The sequence below is a fragment of the Peromyscus maniculatus genome, chromosome 8, assembly GCF_049852395.1.
Source record: "Peromyscus maniculatus bairdii isolate BWxNUB_F1_BW_parent chromosome 8, HU_Pman_BW_mat_3.1, whole genome shotgun sequence".
In the NCBI taxonomy this organism is placed as follows: domain Eukaryota; kingdom Metazoa; phylum Chordata; class Mammalia; order Rodentia; family Cricetidae; genus Peromyscus; species Peromyscus maniculatus.
The window spans coordinates 86,529,512-86,550,293 of NC_134859.1; the positions used below are offsets into that span (position 1 = coordinate 86,529,512).

Here is a 20,782-nt window from a genome sequence, read left to right on the forward strand (position 1 = left end):
AAGGAATTAAAAAATGTATTTAGGAAAGCCATTTGGGAAAAAATGCATGTTTCCCCAAATGAAAGGATGTCCTCTTGGAGAGAAAGCTCAGAACAGCTGGTGAAGTCACGGTGTGAGGCTTTCCTGGGACAACTCACTGCTGTGGATGAGGTGGTCTGTATTCTTGGGTCATTCAGTCCTCATTGCAGTTCTGAGACATAAGCAGAGGATGGAATAGTAACAAGGAAAACTAGGCTGCAGATAGGAGGGAGGGAGGGAGGGAGGGAGGGAGGGAGGGAGGGAGGGAGGGAGGGAGAGAGAGAGAGAGAGAGAGAGAGAGAGAGAGAGAGAGAGAGAGAGAGAGAGAGAGAGAGAGAGTTGCCGCAAAGTCTCAAGGTAAGAAAATATTCAACTATACAACTCGGTTGCAGCAGTCTGGGTACTTTCTGGAAAGACCTTATTGTATTTATGTTGTTCATCACAACTAAGGAATAACATGGTGGTCAACACAGAGATTTTTTTCAAGAGGAACGTACATTTGTGCTGTCAGAACTTAGTTGCGATTCTGCAGTATAATGAATATTCTTCTGTCTAATATTATTATGGATATTTCAGTGACAGTATAAGCCACTTGAACATCTAAGCGTACTTGAGGCATCTGTAAATTCACGGGACCTCACGTGAGGGAACAAGAAACAATAAATTCACACAAAAACGATTATTCAGGAAGACAGCATTCATCCAAACCTCTTCTTGCTTGTTTCCTTTCGCAACAAATACCCGAGCAGTGAGTGTTCAGCTGATGTAAAAATGTAAATTACATCATAGGGAGCTCAACCCAAAAGACATTTTGATAAAAAAAGATGCCTAAAAATGAAAGCAATTTCGTGTTAAGTGTCTTGATCCATAGTATTGTTGATATATAGTCTTCAGCCTCTGATTCCTCTATGTTTTATGCTGTGTAATTTCTAATTTTTCACAGTTTGGGATATTTTATCCAAGATAGGTCTCTCTCTCTCTCTCTCTCTCTCTCTCTCTCTCTCTCTCTCTCTCTCTCTCTCTCTCTCTCTCACACACACACACACACACACACACATGTATACACATATACACTTTTAAGATTTTCTAATGCTAAAGCATTTACACATTTACTATATTCCCACTTCAAATGAAAAAATTAAAACACAATACAAAAATTTAAGCTCCCCTTTATTTAAAAATTATTTTCAAAGTTTTAGTAGCTTAGCTATAATTTTGAAATGTCTCTTTTTGCCCTTGGACATCAGAGCCTGGAAGGGATGCCTAGCTTTCCCCAAGTGTTCTCCAGAAAACGCCTGTCTATGAAGCTAATTTCTTTTTTATGAAGCTAATTTATGAAAACAAAGTCGAAAGAGGAAGGCATGGTCAAGCTGATTAGGGAGAAGTCCACACTCTACTGCTTTACTGCAAAGTCTCGACACACTCGAGCATACTGAAGGCTCCTGAAGCCCTCCTGTGAGGACCACTGCTCTCTCTAGACTCAGCTGTGGGTGCAGTGACTTGTATTTAGAGTTTGGAATTTCAAAATTACCTCAATTGTGAGCATAGATTTTGCTGACTGTGAGTAAGGGGGTAGAAATTATTTCCACATGCTAGCACAACAATCAATTTTTCTTAGTTAACCACGGAAGAAACAAGAATTGAATAAAAACCTTTAAACATTATATTCATGTCTAGATCCTACACGGCACAGTAGACAGCTCCAAAAATATTCATTAAATGGAAAGATCCTAAAAAAGGACCTGCTGGGGTTTTCATTGTTCAAATGATCACAAATACTAATATCTGACTTTGAAATGAATTTCAGCATAAGAGTCTCACTGTGTTGGGATGGGTCTTGGGTTGTATAGGAGCCTACTTTCAGGTAGAGCTTGGTATTCCTCTTTCCCTAAGAGGAAACACTGAAATAAACAGCTATGAGGCCACGAATGCTAAGCCAGAATGAACTTTATTAACGAGTCGTCCAAATGGTTATCTCTCAGAAAGGAGGGGCAGAGCCCAAAAGAGAGAAGGCGTCCATCTGTGCCCAAAGGAACAAGGCATTAAGAACTTAAGCATGTCCATGGGCCTCCATTCCTGGGCCCTGGGGTTGACTAAGCTTTGATGCAGGCAGGGGCAGTTGCAGAAGGGCAGGTGACGGGGAGGATCCTGAGCAGCCAGGCCCCTGAACCTGGGAGAAAGACTTGACTGGTTAACAGCAGGGCTCACAGGGACTCTCACAGCCAGGCTGGACGTAGGTGGTCAGGTTGATACCACTCAGGCCGGGGGTCGGGTGGCAGGAGCTGAGCAGCCAGCAGGTTGGCACGTACACTTCAGGCTGGCAGCAGGGTGGGGGGCAGGGGTCACAGCAGGTGGGCTGCAGGAGGCTGATCTCATGTGGGCAGGTGCTGGGCAGGCAGACTCCACAGCGGCAGGACTTGTCAGAGGAGCAGATGGTGGTGGCAGGGCCGGTGGGGACGCTGCAGCAGCGGGCGACACAGCAAGCCATGGCTTTGGGAGTTGGGTTGTGGTTGGGTTGAGAGGAGAAGTCAGTGGATGTCTGAATGCTCCCGACGTCTGCCCTGGCTCTTATATACCCGCCTCCCTGGGCGTCATCCTATTGCCAAGATATTTTCCCCATGTTTCAGTTTATGGCTGCTTCCATAAAATCCATCTAATTACTTAAGTGTTTATTACCTAAGACACATTCCGTACCTCATAAAAGGGATTCAGGTTGTTTTGTTGTCAAATGAGGACTCTTCACATTGGCCAGTCGTCATTGCGGGGAGAGAGCTTCATCATTTTAGTCTTCAAAGGCACGGAGCCATTATCTTCCAATCATTACACATCACTAATAGTGGTGTGGAATGGCAGGTATCTGCAGCACTTCCCTGTGCTCTGTGTCTCTTCTACAGATGAACACTTCATTGGCTTTTGGATTTCTCTTCTTCCAGCAACCATGAGTTTCCATGAGATAGTTTAGGTTCTCTGACTGAGAAAGTGAGGAAAAAATTTGTGTCTTGTGCCTCCAAGAAGTTGAGTCTGGAAGGAATGGATGGAATCTATAGGGAGTAGGTTGGGGAAAGAAGTAATTTTCTACAGAATTCTAGAAAATCACTTGTTTTGTATCCCATTGTATATGCTTTGAATAATGACTTGGGAGGGGCTTGCAGATGGCCATCAAGAGCCATATGGGTAACAAGGACCAGGACCCTCATAACCTCATCAGACTGTGTTATATGCTTAAATTATTTATCACTCACAGATGAGTTATGTTGGGATTTAAGGATGAAGGAGTACGGTATTCCTAGAGTGAGTTCCATGAACAGTTGCTCCAGGGAGCCCCAAAAGGAGACTCTTAATTAAATGTGTGGAATACTGACTTTCCCACTGGAAGGTTTCTCAGAGTGTTCAATATGCTAAAAGGCTCTGGGGGTTTTCAGTAAGGTGATATAACAAATTTCCCTCCAACCTCCTTGACCGTGTACTCCTAATTTGTTTATTTTCATAACTGAGAAGTCAGTATTCTCTGGAGCATGCTGGCATTTGAAGTCAACTGTGTGTCTCCACGTTCCATGTTCTTTATTGCTTCACAGGTCCTCTTGCTGTGGGGTTGTTGTTCCTAGCAGAATGATGAAGGCTTTCATCATCAGTGTAAGGTAGATAGGAAATGTGAGTCCAGTTTGTCAAAAGTCCCAGGATCATAAGAGAAGCTGACTTTACAGCCTCTTTTTCTTAATCAAAATACTATGCTATACAAAGGAGATGATTTGGAGATAGGGGAAGAGACTGGGGACATATTTGTGTGATGTAGGGAGATATGGTTCCTGCCACAGAGGATGGCATAATTGGATGGGTTTCCTAGATAGATTTCTATTGCTATGGTAAAGATCATGACCAAGAACAACATGGGGAGGCAAGAGTTTATTGGGATTACATAGCCCATGTCACAGTCCATTGAGGAACACCAGGGCAGGAACTTAAGGCAGGATCCTGGAGGCAGGAGTTGATGCAGAGGTCTTGGAGGAATGCTGCTTACTGGCTTGCTCCTTGTAGCTTGTTTGGGTTGTTTTCTTACACAACTGAAGACCACCTGCTCAGGGGTGGCACTGCTCAGATTGACCTGGGCCCTCCCACATCAACCATTAATCAAGAAAATGCCCCACAGACTTGTCTATGCGGCAATCTGAGGGAGACATCTCCTAGGTTGAAGTTTTCCATTCCCAGATAAGCCCAGCTGTGTCAAGCTGTCCAAAAATATTTAACCCGGATAATGGGAATGGATAGAAAAGTTTAACCTGGGATTTCTCATCACATTATTCAGTCTTGGTGAACCACTTTCTAGGTGACAACCAGTTTCTATAGTTTATACTAATTTTTTTTTTTTAGATAATTGCAACACTAATCCTTCACTAAAACACAGCATTTATTTTACATATGCAGTATCCCAGGCATAGTACTAAGTATTTAATATGCATTTTCTTTCTATAGCCTATAAGATCAGGACTATCACTATGCCCATTTTCTAGGTTATAAAAGAGCAAAGATATAATATTATTGGGTGCAAAGTTGTATAGCTAATGGAGAATGGCTTATCTAACATCAATAGCTCATGTACTGAGCTATATATAATATATTATGTGTAATATATATATATATGTGTGTGTGTGTGTGTGTGTGTGTGTGTGTGTGTACATATATCCATACTGAGGAACTAAGTCTAACAAGTGCTCTACCCTTGAGCTCTATCTTCAATCCTAAACTTCATGTAATTGTTGATTATATATTGTTTTCTTTTTCATTTACTAACTCATTAAAAATGACCTATGTTGTGTCTGGTAGTAAGTATACATCAATAAGCATTCAGATAGGGCCATTGTTACAGTGTCCATTATCATGGGAGAAACTGACAGTCACAAAATTAACCAATGGATACATAAGAACTTCAGACAGTGACAGGTGCCAGAAGGAAAGAAAACATGTCAACATGTGGAGTGACAAGGAGATGGCAATGGAGAGTGACTACTATGATTTGAGCAATCAGAGGTTGTTCTTGCCAAGGTGGCTGGGAAACAGTGCAGAATTAAGATAGGAGACAATGTTAAAGAAGTCAGCCAGTGGCTGGTGAGGTAGGGTTTTCTAGAATATTCTACAGAGTTTAGGTTTTATTCTAAGGGCATTGAAGTTTCATTGGATGATATATATATATATATATCTTGAACTTATTTTAAAATTGTTTTGTAATTTTAAAAATACACATTTAGGGGTTACATTGTGTCATTTCAGTACCTGCATCCAATGTATAACAACCTGATCAGGGTAGCTGGCATATCTATTATCTCAGGCTTGACATTTCTTTGTGTTTGAAACGTTCAAACTCACCTCTGATAGCTATTTTGACATATTCAATTAAGTGGTAAGGATCATTATCCTACTGGGCCATAAAAAAATTAGAAGTTATTTACTCTACCCAGTTGACTTAAAGCAGAGTGATGGTTTCGTGTTTGAAGGAAAATGCTCTGCCCAGAGCTGGCATGGAAACAGACTGAATTATAGAGTCCAGGAGAGAGGATGGACATTGATGCCAGTGGCTGATGAGCAACTGATGAGAGAGGGTAGAGTTTGGGTGACATTTGAAAGGAGAGGTGGTGTGTTTGCTGATTGAGAGGCTATGTACAAACCAAGTATCCTGTCCAGTTCTCTGATCTACTCATGGGAAGGGGCCCTGAGCAAAAGCTGCCTGGGTGGTGGGGAAAGTGGAGGATATTGCCTTCAGTTTGGGGCCGGCAGGGCCAAGCCTGTGAGAGGAGCTGGGCTGGAGTGAAGAGCTGTAGGCCTGAGCACACGGATGGGAATTTTGTTACCACCTTCCAAACGGAGGCTGATGATGCTTTTTATGTGTGTTAGTCACACTTTGTTGTGAGCGCGCCTGTGCCTAACCAACAACCACCTCCCAAGAACTGCATGGATTTCCGGGTTGATCTTGGGTGAAGCCTCCCACTCCGGCATCTCCTGAATCAGCAGCAATGCTAGCAGCTTCCCACTCATGGGCCACTCGGTATTTCTGAAGTTGTTTGGAGTAGTTTAACTCATCACAGTAGTGGAACATAGAAAACTTTGGAGTTCCTCATTCTAATAAAACTGGCTGTGAGTAAAACCATTTAGGCCTGTCTTACCTGACTCCCACAACATTTCTGATGAATTTCTTTATAAAGGAGATGGAAAGGAAGCATGGCTGTCATTGGGGCTACTAGGAATATTCATCCCCTCACTGAAGAATGCCCACTTTGTGAAGCATACATGCAAAGGATTTGGGGCTTGGGTTTAAATAGTGGACACCCCCTCCCCAGCTGAATTGTGAATTGTGTTTTTCTCTAGTTTGTAGTTACAGTCAAGTTTGGCGTAACTCTCTCTGTATATATTTTTAGATTTATTTTATGTGTATGAGTGTTCTGCTTACATGTATGTATGTGTACCATGCATGCTTGGTACCTGTGTAGGTTGGAAGAGGGCACTGGATCTGGAAGCTGGAGTTATAGGCAGTTGTGAGGCATCATGTGGGTGCTGGGAGCTGAATCCAGGTCCTTTGTACAAGCAGCAAGTGCTCTTAACTGCCAAGTCATCTCTCCAGCCCCAAACTTGACCTAACTCTTGCTACTGTATTACCTTGCACTGAAAATGACCTTCAAGTTGTATTGCTTTTTAAGAGAAGTAGTGATGTTTTCTGAGGTCAGCTGGTATTCACCACTGTTGTCTGGGTGTGTAAAAGAGAAAACTCTCTCACTCTGTCCTGTGGACTTATGTGATCTCATTGGACAGGCCAGAACAGAGTTCAAGGTGTTTGGTCACATAGCACATGTAATATTCTTGCAAGTTTTTGCTTAACCAGCTTCCTCTGGCTGGAATTCTAAACCATGTTTTGGGGAAACTGTAGGTTCACTTCAATTCTCATGTATTGTTGTGGTCTACAGAATATGCAGAGGGAAATAGAGAATCATAAACAGTGAAATAATACAGAAATATATACTTTCACTAAAGCTAATGTGACTAGGAAAATGGACTGCTTGACAATTCTTTTTTTCAAAAATTATTTTATGTGTATGGAATGGCCATGGCTGATGCATCAGATTCCCTGGAAATGGTTGTGAGTTGTCGGTGCTGTGAACTGAACACAGGTCCTCTAGAAGAGTTGGAAGAGTAGTCAGTGCTTTTTTTTTTTTGAGACAGAGTCTTTCTATGTAGTCCTGGCTCTCCTGGAGTTCAATATGTAGACCAGGCTGGTCTCATAGAAATTCTCCTGCTTCTACCTTCCAAGTGTTGGTATTAAAGGTTATGTGTCACCATGCCTGGCCAGCAAATGGTCTTACCTACTGAAACATCTCTCTATCCCCTGAGTAATATAATATATGTCTGAGAGTGAGGAAAAATCATTATCAGATTACTAAGTGAAATCTATTGTTGAGATATTTAAATTTAAATTTAATATATTTAAATACTATAATTTATACTCTAAATAATATTAATATTATAAATATTTAAATATATAATTATTCTATAGTAGCTTTAAAAGACTTACATGCTAAATACATTTATCTTTTGTTTGTGTATGTGAACACGTGAGTGTGGGTGCCTGTGGGCATCAGAAGAGGGTAACAGAGTCCCTGGAGCTGGAGCTACAGGAGATTGTGAGTTCTGGACCAGAACTTGGGTCTTCTGCAAGAGCAGTATATGCTTTTAATTGTTAAGCCATCTCTCCAGCCAATATTTTTAATTGCGAGTTTACTAAAATGTATATCTATATGCAAGGATAAAGTATGACTCTAAGTGCTTTGTGAGTATGTATTATACCATTTAATTCTTACAACACTTTGTAAAAGTTACTAAGGTTGCTAATCCTCTCATTTATCGGTAAGGGCTAAGGGAATGGAACCGGGATTGAACCAAAGAGTTTCTGGTTTCCCAATCTGTTGTTATCTGGCTATGAATTAATCTATAATGTTACTATTATTATATTTCTATTAAAATAATAATATAATTTGGTTTATTCCCACCAGTGGTTGAGCACCTTCCATGTGACTTGTCCTATGTTAGGAGATGTCGGCTGTGCAAGGGCAAGCAGGACCCAGGCATACTCTGAAGCATGCTTGTGTCTACTGGGGTTCACAGAGGATGCGGTCCTGCAGTGCAAGGTAGAGGGAGGAAGGGCATTGCAGTGGCAGTGAACAGGGGCAGCAAACGCTAGGAGAGGGGGAAGAACCGAATGTCCACAGACAACAGTGAGCAGAGACTGTTCTCACCACAAGTGCACCAAACTGGGTCTAGCTGTAGAAGCATAGGATGAGGTCAACCTAACCAGGTCAACCATTGACAACCAAGGAAAGAGTAGATATGACTGTTATTGTCACACTGATATGGTGTTGAAGAAATAAATAAAATAACACATTAAGATGGTGGAAGCAGTGTGTGGAATACAATAGGTGCTCAGCAAACCATTCTAGCAGGTGTGTCGGTTGTTGACTATGCGGACTGAAGCTGGGCTCTCTTACTGTGGGTGGCTGGCGGGGAAGTTGAGGTTTTAGTTTCATAGTATCTCATTTCTGTAAAGTCTTTCACAGTCTTCATCAAAACCTTTGAAATCAATGGAGTCCGTGTCTTCCCCAGAAGGGCTAACAGCTCCCTGCCTTGCTCTGCTGGAGTCCTGGGATGTTGCCTGTGTGTGGACATGTGAATCACGAAGAACTAGTTGGACCCAGGAACAGTTCCCCGTCAGCTTCTTTCTGTCTTTCTTTGCTTTTTTGCTTCTTTTACTTCTTTGCTCTTGGGTTTTCATTAACACTTATGATTTGTATTGAAGGGATGCCATTTAAATACACTCAGAAAATGTAGCTGGGGTGTGGGATATAATGGAACCCACTGATAATCCTAGTTGGTCAGTGAGGGAGAAGAGAGCAAAAAGCAAGGAACGTTACATGAAAACATTCTCACAAGCAGCCAAGGTGGTTTGATTTTTTTTTTAAATAAGGATTTACTGTAAATCCCAGGCTGGCTTTGGACTGGCAATCCTCCTGCTACAGCCTCTTGAGTGTTGAGTGTTGGGATTATAGCCTTGTGCCGTTCGTGCTTGGGTACATGCTTGGTTTTTAAGAGTAGATTAATTGGACAAAGGGCCAATCACTCAATAGAGTGAGACATCACATGGAGTAATCCCCTTCCTGTTGGCACAGCTATTTCCCACACACACACATGAGTGCCTGGCGACTTCTGTCCTTTTAATATTCTAAAGGGTTTTCTACTCCCAAAGAAAGAGATTTGAATGAGTAGAAGCAGGAAACATTACCTACCGAGCACCTACTACCTGCCAGGCACACAACTATAAATGGCTTTGTTGGGTACTTCCAGCAGTTCTCGGAGATATCGAACCCCACTAAACAATTAGAAACAGTTTTGGGGACTCTCTGAGACTCATTTACAATAGCGTGAGTAGGTTTGAGGTTTCTAACTTGTGGTTTCTGATTCCTCTCATCATCCTCTTTTGTTTCCCTCCTATGGTGGAAACACCACACAAGTTATTTGTTTTACTTAGCACATGCTAATACATAAAACAAGACCATGGCTTCCTCCCACACCCTGCTCCTGCTCTATCCCTGGCCTTTTGTAGCTTTCTTTCATTCTGGTCCCTTCTGCTCACTAACACAGTGAGTGTTGGGATACCGTTTAAAAACACGAACTTCATGGTTTTCCAAGTGCTAGGTCCAAATTCTATTACTTTCTCTCCCTCGCCATCTGAGTGGAGAACCCTGGATCCCTTCTTATCTGAACTCTTTGCGGCCATCACTCCCAAACACTGTCATTTCTAACTCTCCTCCAACTCCCGCATCTTCCCTGATGTCAACTTCTCTGGAGATGCTGAGTTGCTTCTTCATCCCACAGTGCTGCTAACACACAAGGGAGGTGAGTATGCTTAGAAACACACGGGCCTGATGTGAAGTCACACTGATTGTTTTGGATTAGCATCTGTCACGCTTACAAACACAACTCTGCTTAACTCACAAATCCTCAGCTTCACCCAAAGCTTCCACGCTTCAGTAGATGTGGTGATTCACACCACGTTCTCTTTTCAAAATCCCCCCAAATCACTTTATGCCTTGGACTTCTAAAACAAACTTGCCTATGGGTGTTTAAAGGGCACCATGGGATTCAGGCTTCTTCCACTCAAGTTATAGTCTGGGGCATGTCAGGAACCCAGGCACCAGCCTCTCCATGTAAGAAACTTTCTATAGAAAATGCGGAGATTTCTGAACTACTGAGTACTGTGGTGCAGGGCAATCTTTCTAGTTTCTAAACTAGATTCAATGTGGCCCAAATGTGATTCTCTGGTGTTCCCTCTAAAGTACACAAACTAGTATGTTCCCCATAATCTGCTATGATAAACAACCAAAGAGAGTGAGTGAAAAGTCTGAACAAATAGTTCACTATTATTATTAAAAAATTTAAAGGAGGCAAATATAAGAGGGGTTAGTCAGGAGACATGAACTACATGCACTGTTTGTATTGGATTAATTTAATACAAACGATCTTCAAGTTGTTGGCTAGGTGGTTAAAAGGGCTTAAAGAAACCCCTAAGACATCATAAATTTATTACATGCAGAACATGTTCATTTTAAAGGAAAGAAGGAAAGAATGGAAGCGTACAAATTCAGAAAGGGCGTTACCCTGAAAAGTGAAACACCTCTTTGGAGAGGCGTGGCTGGCTAGCTGGTGTGATGGACTGAGAAGAGCATTGGAGCTGCTTCTGTGAGGATGTCAAGAACTGCAAACTGAACTCAGGTGCTGCCAGGATGAGGATCCGTGCCTGCTGGAGTGCGGCAGCATCCTCAGGTGATAATCCTGGCATTGGAGTAAGCAGAAAGCAGTGAAGAGTAGAAGGGACGGGCCCTCTTCTACGGACTGTGCAGTTTTCCTCTCTTGCCCCCTAGTGGTCAAGTCTAGCAGAGCCGCTGGCAGAACAACACCAGATGGAGGATGATGGAGCTGAAAAATGTGACTTAACAACAGGTACACAGATCAGTTTACTCTGAAATCTACATCTTCCAAGAGAGTCATTCTTAGGTATCTGGAATCTCCACACAACATCACTTACTTGTAGTTTCTCTCTAAATTACACCCATCCATCCATCCATCCATCCACCCACCCACCCACCCACCCACCCGCTCACCCACCCATCATCCATCCATCCATCCACCCATCCATCCATCCATTCATCTATCTATCTATCATCTATCTACCCATTGTGTGTGTGTGTGTATGTGTGTGTGTGTGTGTGTGTGTGTGTGTGTGTGTGTGTGTGTGTGTGTGTACATTACATGCTCACTGTGTGGCTTCTGGGGATCAAACACAGGTTGCCTTTTGCCTGCTGAGCTCTCACACTGGCACTCTTGCTTTTTTTCTGAGACGGTTTCACACTGTAGCCCAGGCTGTCTTGAAACTCTAGGCAGTTCCGACTTAGCCTCTAGAGGCCTGAGATGACAGGCCTGACTCAGTTGCTTACTTCATGGCCTCTTCCTGAGGTGGTTCTTGCTGTCGCTTGCTTTTGGTTGCTTTGCTTTTACATACGCCTGTCTGTGCACACGCACATATGTGGATACACGTGGAGACCAGAGGCCAATGCTGAGCATCTGCCTTCATCATGCTTCATCTTATTTTTGAGACAAAGTCTCTCACTGAACGTGGAGCTCAGCCAGACTGGCTGGTCAAGAATCTCCAGGGACCATCCTGTGTTGGCCCCCCTATGACCATGTCACCCTCAGCTTTTTATGGGAGCATTGAGAACCAAGCTCAGGACCTCATGCCTGGGCAGCAAGGATTTCCCTGAGGGAGCTCTCTGCTCAAGCCTCTCTGAGCATTAAGGTTGGAGTTAGACGGTTGTTTCCCCTCCCTTTTTCATAAGTGTGTGAGTGTAAGCAAAATATTTACTCATCGGTAAAACCAAAATAACAGACTGTTTCACAAGATCGATCTATTAAGCAAAGTTGCATCCATGAGAAATAAGTTTGGCCTGTAGTGCCACAAAGGGAGCTTAGCGGAGAAAGGCAAGCAAGGAGGGCAATATTCCAAACATCTTCTAGATTCCTCCAGTGCATCACATTCCAAGTAGCCGCAGCAATCTTCAGGAAGCCATAGTTTCGGCAGCTCTTGAATTCGTAATTGGTGATGGGGCTATGGGTGATATTTATAATTCTTTTCTTCCAACACTCACTTCATTTCTTTATCTGGCTCTCGGCTGGTCGGGGTTCTTAACCTAGGGGGTGATTCTAACTTTCATTCTTGAAGAATGCATCTGCAGGTTTTTTTGCATCCACATTTTTTGCTGTTAATTTTCCATTATTATTATTATTATTATTATTATTATTATTATTATTATTTTTTTTTTTTTTTTTTTTACCAAGTTTCAATTTAATAACTTGGCTTCCTCATCTAGTTCGTTCTTGCCACAATTGAGCGGCAGCAACCCAGATTTCATTTTCAGATTCAGGATCCAAGACAAAAGCCAGCAGAGTGAGTCTTTCTGTCCGCCTGAGTTCAGTGACAGGAAAAGACCAAAATAACGAGATGGCAGCACCAGCTTCTAAGCCATTGTTCTGCCTCCTGGTGAAAGTGTTTTTTTCCCTTAAGAACCAAGATCTCTAAACCAGCATAGCCCACAATTATGGGACAAGTAACAACAAAGAGTCTGCATTGAATAGTTGTGGAGTTACTCTTACTCCTACTGTTTCAGAAGACATGCTCTCAGCTGACACAGCTTACAGGTTCAAACATATTATAAACCCTGTAAAGAATTATTCTACATTGTTATCCCAAGACGATGCCACAACAGTCTTCAGGAGGCCATTGGACTTCTTTGTTAGGCTAGCTGGTTTGAGGGAAGAATTTATAGGTGAAGACTAATTAGTTCCATAGGGATGGACCTATCAAAAATTATTTATTTATTATAAAAATTAATTTTGATATGAGATGAATTATTTGATCAGGATCTATGCTGTGTGGTATAACATCACAGAGGAGAAGACATTCTTTAAGCCTAGGCGTGGTGAGGTAGACACGTCCATGTTCAGAATTCCTTTGCAGGTAAGTCAGAGCTCTGATCCTATAATGGAAGGGATCGAATGCAGAAACTTTATCATGAATTGTGTAGCTGGTCTGCCTACGCCCGCAGGATGATGTCAAGTCAGGAGCTCATTGTTAAAGGTGCTTGTGACAGGTTAGGGCTTCACTGGCAGAAAGCTCTGAGTTGAACAGTGGAGCGGGGAATCCTGGGTTGTGGGGCCTGGTATTCTGCAGCTGTCGCTGACAGCAGGCTCCATTGTACGGGGTGCATCAAGCAAACACTGGTACAGCCGAGGAACAGAGCTGCATGACACGTAGAGAGCATTGCATTCATTCACCTGATTATTGAGAGACTTCCCTACTGTGATCATAAACACTTCGGAGTTGGGCCTGGTGGTGCAGGCTTATGATGCCAGTGGGCAGTGAATAGTGGAATCTTAGTCTTCATCTGGAACACACTGGTCTACTATCTCCTTGGTTTGTGGATGTTTAATTGAAATAATCATATTTGACAATCATTGGAATTCCCAATTTTGAACATCAGCCTGAAGAATAAGTTTGAGCTCAAAAGACAAGAAGTAGAAGGTCTAAGTAGGAGCTGCTAAATGCTCACTTGGGTAATACGACAGTTAAGCCAGAATTAGTCTAGTTCCACGGGGGAATCTTGAAGATGAATACCATTACCAGTGACTTGAAACTAGCCAGGATACTGGTACACTCCCCACTTAGCTCACCCCTTTCTTCCAAGAAAGCAGACCAATCTTGGAGAGTAATAGAATTATTCAGGTGGTGACCCCAGTTGGCTCTGATATCCAAAATGTAGTATCTTTAATGGGGTAAATCCACACAATATGCAACTAAAAATATTTAAAATTACCCCTCTTCCCATCAGGATATAGTGTGATCAACAGTAACTTTCCTATTATTGCCTTGGGACTAGGTCAGCTTTCCTGCTCTATCATAATGCACACAGGAGAGATCTTAATCATAGTGACTTTCCACACATTATGTCAGTCTGTAAGCTGGATGATATCATGCTGATTACTTCTGAAAAACAGGAAGTAGAAAGCATCAGATGTCTTAGCAAAAAAGGCAAATCCTACAAAAATAAGAAAACCATTACCTCAGGGATGTTTCTTAGAGTTGTCCAGAACATGCTGGGGTCTCTCCTCTAACACTGAATTAAAATTGCTGTACCTTGAACTAACTTTAACTTGAAAAATGTGCAACTATTTATTTATTTATTTATTTATTTATTTATTTATTTATTTATTTATTTATTTTTCATTTTGCATACTAACGACAGCTCTCCCTCCCATCTCTTCTCCCACTCCTCCCCCACCTCTCCTTACCCCTGACCTATCCTCATCCACTCCTCCAAAAGGGTAAGGCCTCTCATGGGGAGTCAACAAAGCCTGGTACATTCAGTTTGAGGCAGTACCAAGCCCCTCTCCCCTGAACCAAGGCTGAACAAGGCATCCCACCATAGGGAATGGGCTCCAGAAAGCCAGCTCATTGAAAAAATGTGCAACTCTTTATGGGCTTTGGGATATTATGAAGTCAATGTCTATTATATTTGAGTGTGATAACTCTCAATATATTTAATGATAACTCCAAATGCTGTTAGTGATTGGGAGGACAAGAACAATGGAAGGCATTATAGTAAACTCCCGTGTGTAATACAGGTTTGATCCCTACAAAGCAGCAGACCCAGTGATGTTGGAAGTGTACTGAAGAACACAATCACTCTATGTAGCCTCTGGCATGCAGCAGCAGAAGGGTTAAGAGCAGGCCTATGGAGTTTAGTGAAGATGCATGCCTTCTTCAGAAAATATTCACCTACTTATAAGCTTGTGATATGCTTGTGAGCAAAACCTTCTCAAAGGCCACCAACAGCTGCACTTGTAATGCAATAGGTGATATCTGGCCACCAAGCTGTAAGGTCAAGTGCTCCCTGGAGTGAGGTGTTAAAATGGAAAAGTGGACCTGAGGTTTAAGAACATCCAAATGGCACAAGTAGGTTCAATGAGCAATGGCCCAGGCTTTGGATACCACATTGTCTCCTCTCGTTCAGTCCATGTTTAGCCTCTTGGATAATTCCTCATGAATAATTCTGTTTGAAGGAATTGTGGTTTACAGGTATTCCCGGATATCATACTGATGCAACTGAGCATAGATACCTCCATCACCTGAAAGGACAAGCTGTGCTGTTCACAAATAACAGCTCATCAGAGGAGCCCTAAAGCAGAATGTTTTCTCCAGCCGAGAGCAGACAACCACTTAGGGAGATGCTACCAGAGAGGTTCAAAGTGTACAATGGGGCTTGGCTGGTCATTCCTGGTTTGGCACTGTAAGGGCTCTGAGAAAACATGAGAAGGAAATGAATCCAAACAACAAACATGGAGCTATGAAGAAGACCCAGGCTCTAGAGGAGACTCATTGGACTGACTTCACTTATGCAAACCACGCGATAAACTTCCATGTTCAATTTAATTTTGGACAACGTCAGCTCCATGTTTACAGGAAATGAAAGGCATCTTGGAACTTCTGTTTTCCACCTGTCATGAATCTCTGATAATGACTTGGCTTGGGTGTTGTCATCTCAAGTTTGTCACTTTCCACCTGAGAGCACTGCAGAGCAGCGTCAGAAGACAGTCTCTTTCTCATCTGTTATAGTCCCCACCACCGTCAAAAGTCAAGACCAGCAGCCAAATGGCTCCAGAGCTGTTAGATCAAAGTAATAATGATGGGACGATTCTCTTCCATCTCCTATTGACAAGTTTAGCACCAAGTTCAAGTTTAGGAGTTCTATTAAAGCAGTCATCAAATCTCATTGATGAAGGACTTTTTTTTCTGGGACCACTCTTGTTACCAACTTTTGTATTAGCGAGGATCCAGTAAGGAGGGGAAAAAGTGCCAGCGCCTCCCCACACACAAAGAGAACTTAATATAAGCCATTATTAACTAGCTATAGGAAGTATTAGCTTAGCAATTAAAAAAGGAGACAGAAGAATACTTTATCACAGAAGTAGCACCTACAGGAAAGGAAGAGTCAGATAGTAATAAAATATATAAATTGTGAGGAGGTGTCTTGAAAAGGTGACTCATTGTATGTCGTCTTGATGTTTTCTAGTGTCCTGAACTTGGAGGGTGGCCCCAAAGGACTCAGAACTCTAAGGATGGGTGCTGGGTGGCTTGAACAAATTTGTCACGGAAGCAGTGATGTGGTTTGTACAGTGCCACTACCAGCCTTCCCGAGCTGAGTGTGGAAGCAGGAGGTGGGGAGAGGAGCAGAGTTACAAGACCATAACCTATGCACCAGCATCTAGTAACTTCTTTGGAAGCCCATGATTTCTAAAGGAACCATTTTTTTTACTATTATTATTATTGGTAGTAGTAGTGTGTTCATGGTGTGTGGGCATGCATGATACGATTGATGCACCTGTGTAAGTCAGAGGGCAGCTTTGTGGACTTGGTTCTCTACTTTCACCTTTATACAGCTTCTGGAGGGTGAACTCAGGTTGGTGGGCAGAAAGTGCTTCACCAACTGAAGCATCTTGCTGGCCCAGTCTTAGGAACTTTGGCATGCTGTCCATCTAATTCTTTAGTTCCCTTTTTGTTGATTTTGGAATCAGCTAGAGGTGGATTCAGATTTCCGCTTCTTTCTTAGGAGCTGTGCATCAGAAAGCAAGACATCTAATCTCTTTTAAACTTAACCACATGTAAGCCAGGGTACACATATCTATTTCATAGGATTGATACAAGGTTTACACAAAATAAATCTAGCATTAGTGTCAATGCTAAGTGTTAGCATGTAGGATAGTACACAGTACTAAACAGAGCTGGGCTGGTTCCCATCTTTCCCCTTCCTGTGCATCTTTCTCAGGATTCTCTTTATTCTGCTTCTTGTCTTTTATTCTTCCTCACTGTGTCTTCTCTCTGTTTTTCTCCTCTCTTTTTGTTCTTTTCTTCATCTTGTAATTCTTTCTCCATCATTTAATATTTAATTTGGCTCCTATCCCTTGGTTATTCTTCAACCCTCCCATACCAATAACCCCCAATTAAAGAAATATTCCTACCTCCGCTTTGGAATTTGAAATGTGTTTATGACCAGTAGACGTTGTATGTAGGAATCTGCCATTCCTGAGAGTTGATTGCAGCCTCCTGTACCATGTAGCAGGGATGTTCTAGGCTTCTGGGTTTGGAAATTCAACAAGCATTGGCTTGATCGAGTCACACTAGCTATCCTCACTGGTAGGCTAGCTGGCAGGCATTGGTACAGACTCATCTATGTCTGGTCCAGTGCTCTGCCATTTTTACAGGAGTTTGTTCCAAGCATCAGGTGCATGTTTCAAATAAAAAGGGTTAGTTGAGGTGATGAGGGAGCAAGTATAGCACCTCACATGCTCCATTCATCTGAGAAGGAATACTCTCTCAGGAACCTAACTTGCTGTTTATAGGCATCATTAGACCATCCTGCAGTTCTCTATTTCGGTAACTTCTTTCCTTTAAATTCGAAGCTTGTCTTTCAGTGACAGACTGCAGACATCTGCACAACACAGTACGTAGGACACTTAGGTTAACTATTATTTGTTTCTGTGTCTTTGGCAGAATGACATGTAGTTGAACCATTTAGCATGTAGCCTTTTCAGACTGGTTTGTTTCATATTTTATAGTAAGCCAAAGAGTATTTCATTGCATAGATGTCCCAGAGTTTATTCACCTACTGAAAGATATCTTGATCATTTAGAATCATCATCAGTGCAGGTTTTCAATGTAGATATAAGTTTTCATCTCATTTGAGTATATATACAGGAACACAATTTACGGATTCTATGGTAATAGTATGTTCAGTTTTGTAATAAAGTACCAGACTACCAAAGGGCTGTAGCATTTTGGATCCCTATCAGCAACAAGTGAGCTTTTCTGCCACTGCACATCCTCATCAGCATTTGGTTGTGTTGTTGCTTTGGATTTAATTATTCTAATAGGTATATAGGTTCTTCTTTCCCATCCTTTTCTTTTCACTGGGAAAGACCTTCGAAGTTCCACATAAGGATTCTCTCCTTTGTAAAGCCCCTCTTGTTGTTGACATCATCACACAGACCTTACTGGTCCCATGGTGAAGTGATCACTTACATTTTCACACCATATTGCTCATTCTATGTATTCTTTTCCATAAACAAATCCAAGGTATTATTTCCAATGTGGAGACCACCCAAAGACTCTTGGTCATTTCTGAGAGCTCTTGAGGAATTATTTTCTTTTGGTCCCTTTGTTCTGTCAGCTCCTGGGTGACTTTTTTCTTTTCTAAATTGACCCACACAGAAAACCCAACTACTTTAGTGCTTTTCACAGAAAGTTTCAAAGATTACGTGAATTTCTTGACTTAGTGGGGAGGGATCACATAGCAAGATCCATGAGCTTCCAATGACATAATACTTTCTCTTTCTCTGTTTTGTTTGTAGACAAAATTTTCTTTCAGTCTTATGTGTTATTATTTCATATTATTCTGCTAGGATTTTGGTGCTTCATGGCCTGTAAGGAAATACCTTATTGTGAACAAGCCTTTCAAGATATATTGGCCACAAACATATTCACCTACTAAGGATCCTTCTGCAAGTTGGGAAAAGATTATAATTTGTCTCATTACATTGTAGCTATTCGACCATATGCTTTTTCTTTCTGGATATCCAGGTTGTCACAGATAACAGTTGACTCTTCATCTTTCTATCTCTATCATCCCTTCCAATTCATGCCTTAAAGTGGTCATTAATGCATTTTAATGGACTGAATGATACATGATGCATGAATGACTTCAGTCTCTTAGAAGAAACAAAAGAATTAATTTAAGTACATTTTCTAAAATTATATGTAGGTGAAATATTAGATAAACAAGTTGAAACACAAACCATGGTTTCTTTGCCCAGGATATAACCTTTATTAGAAAGCATCACAAGACACAGTACTACAGATATAATGAAAATAGCCAACAGGCAAGCTAATTATGATCCAAAAAATAAGGAAGGGATTTAATGTTCAAATGAGGAATGGTCCAGCTTATTTCTTAGAGGCTGGAAGTTGGGTAAAGAACTTCCATTTTCTTTGGTGACATCTGAAGAATGTCTCAGCTGTAGTCTGGTGCCTTTGATGTTGAAAAGCTTTAAGCAAACAGAAGATAAAAAAAAAAAAGGTCACCAAGCAGGGTGAGTAGAGTTCTGGTCTGTTCTTAAGAAAAGATTCCCTAAGAGTTTGACAATTTTCATTCTGGCGGCAAGAATTTCAGATACAGTGTATCCAGAACCATTTGGTGATCAGCATGAGGGTTCTTAGCATTTCTGGATCCACTGTAGAGGGTCAAAATATTGACTATAGAACAGACTCAGACAGGGCTGTAATGTGCCTATACTCTGTGGCCCCATAACAGACAATGAAGGAAAGGTTCAAGAACTTGTTACTGGCCCAAGGTTGGTCAAGGAGATGCACAATTCAAGAATACCATGTCCTGGGAAATTGAAAATCTGCAACCTGGCTCTTAGCAGGTGGGCTGGCAGCAGTAGCAGCAGCAGGCTGGACGGCAGCAGGACTGTCCACAGTAGGAGGGGCGGCAACAGGAGGCCTGGGCATGGTGCAGCTGGCAGCAAGTTGGGGGTATGCAGCTCACCACGCAGCAGGGGGGCAGGCAGGTGCCTTCCACGCGGCAGTCTGGGCGGCACCATCTAATGCGGTAGCTCACGCCTCCATAGCCACCCTCCTGGCCACAGCCAATGCCACCCCCGATGCCATAGCCATAGCCAGCCTCGCAGCAGCTGGGCTGACAGCAGCTGGAGCCACAGATACCACCAGTAGAGCAAGTGGGAAAGCCACAGAAGCTGGTAGCACAACAGGCCATGGTGTTAGGAGTTGGTTGGGTGTTGAGTAGCTGGGATGAGTTTCTGAGTTTGGGTGCTGACCTGAACATGGGGCCCTTTATATAGTCAAGAGAGCTACTGCTTATAAAATTCTTAACATATTTTTCTTGTTTTTGTTTAAATTTGTTCCTCAGTGGTCCTCTGATTGGCTTCCATGAACATACTTGTGACGTATTATGGGAACGACTTTGTTTTATATGGTTGCGGTGACTCGTACTATTGGCCACCTACTCTTTAGGGGAGTGTTTGTGGTTTCCATGTTCAAAGAGCCTTCTCGCTTTAGGTTTGGGCAACACCCTTATTCTGAATAGTTGTCATTCCACTTGGCCATCTATGCAAAACTCTGAGGCAGAGAACAATTTGCTCCTTTCAAGTAGTATTTTTCCCTCTTTGGATACATAGACCAAATTCCATTGAATTCAGAACATTGGGGTATTTGATCACATGGAATAGAGGCATCCACATTGACTCCATTGAGCATCATATCAAATCATCTTCATAGTTCTTATCATTTCAGCTGATTGGAGATGTATAAACATTATTTGTATATCAGGTCAAGCCAGAGAGGTTTTTTGTTTTTTGAACCAAACAACTTGGTTTTTCAGAAAGTATCTAGCCTGATTTTGGTAGAGTCTTATAAAATGTTTATTGAATCTGATTCAGTGGGTATTAACTGAGGGGGTGGAGTATAAGGTATGATTCATGGATGCATGAACCACTCAAGAATGAGTAAATAGCACTTTCAAGTTGTAGCACCGCCTACAAAGGA

At 42.1% G+C, this 20,782-nt stretch overlaps 2 protein-coding genes across 2 annotated transcripts; both read right to left on the reverse strand.

The window, feature by feature from the left end:
• Positions 1-2,209: 2,209 nt before the first annotated feature.
• Positions 2,210-2,628, reverse strand: LOC102922823 (keratin-associated protein 3-1). The gene has a single exon (XM_006971793.4). The coding sequence runs from the start codon at positions 2,504-2,506 to the stop codon at positions 2,210-2,212; it is 297 nt and encodes a 98-aa protein (XP_006971855.2). The 5' UTR covers positions 2,507-2,628.
• A 17,009-nt stretch (positions 2,629-19,637) lies between these two features.
• LOC143274494 (keratin-associated protein 9-3-like) lies at positions 19,638-19,994 on the reverse strand. Its single transcript, XM_076577775.1, has one exon. The coding sequence runs from the start codon at positions 19,992-19,994 to the stop codon at positions 19,638-19,640; it is 357 nt and encodes a 118-aa protein (XP_076433890.1).
• Between the last annotated feature and the right edge of the window lie 788 nt (positions 19,995-20,782).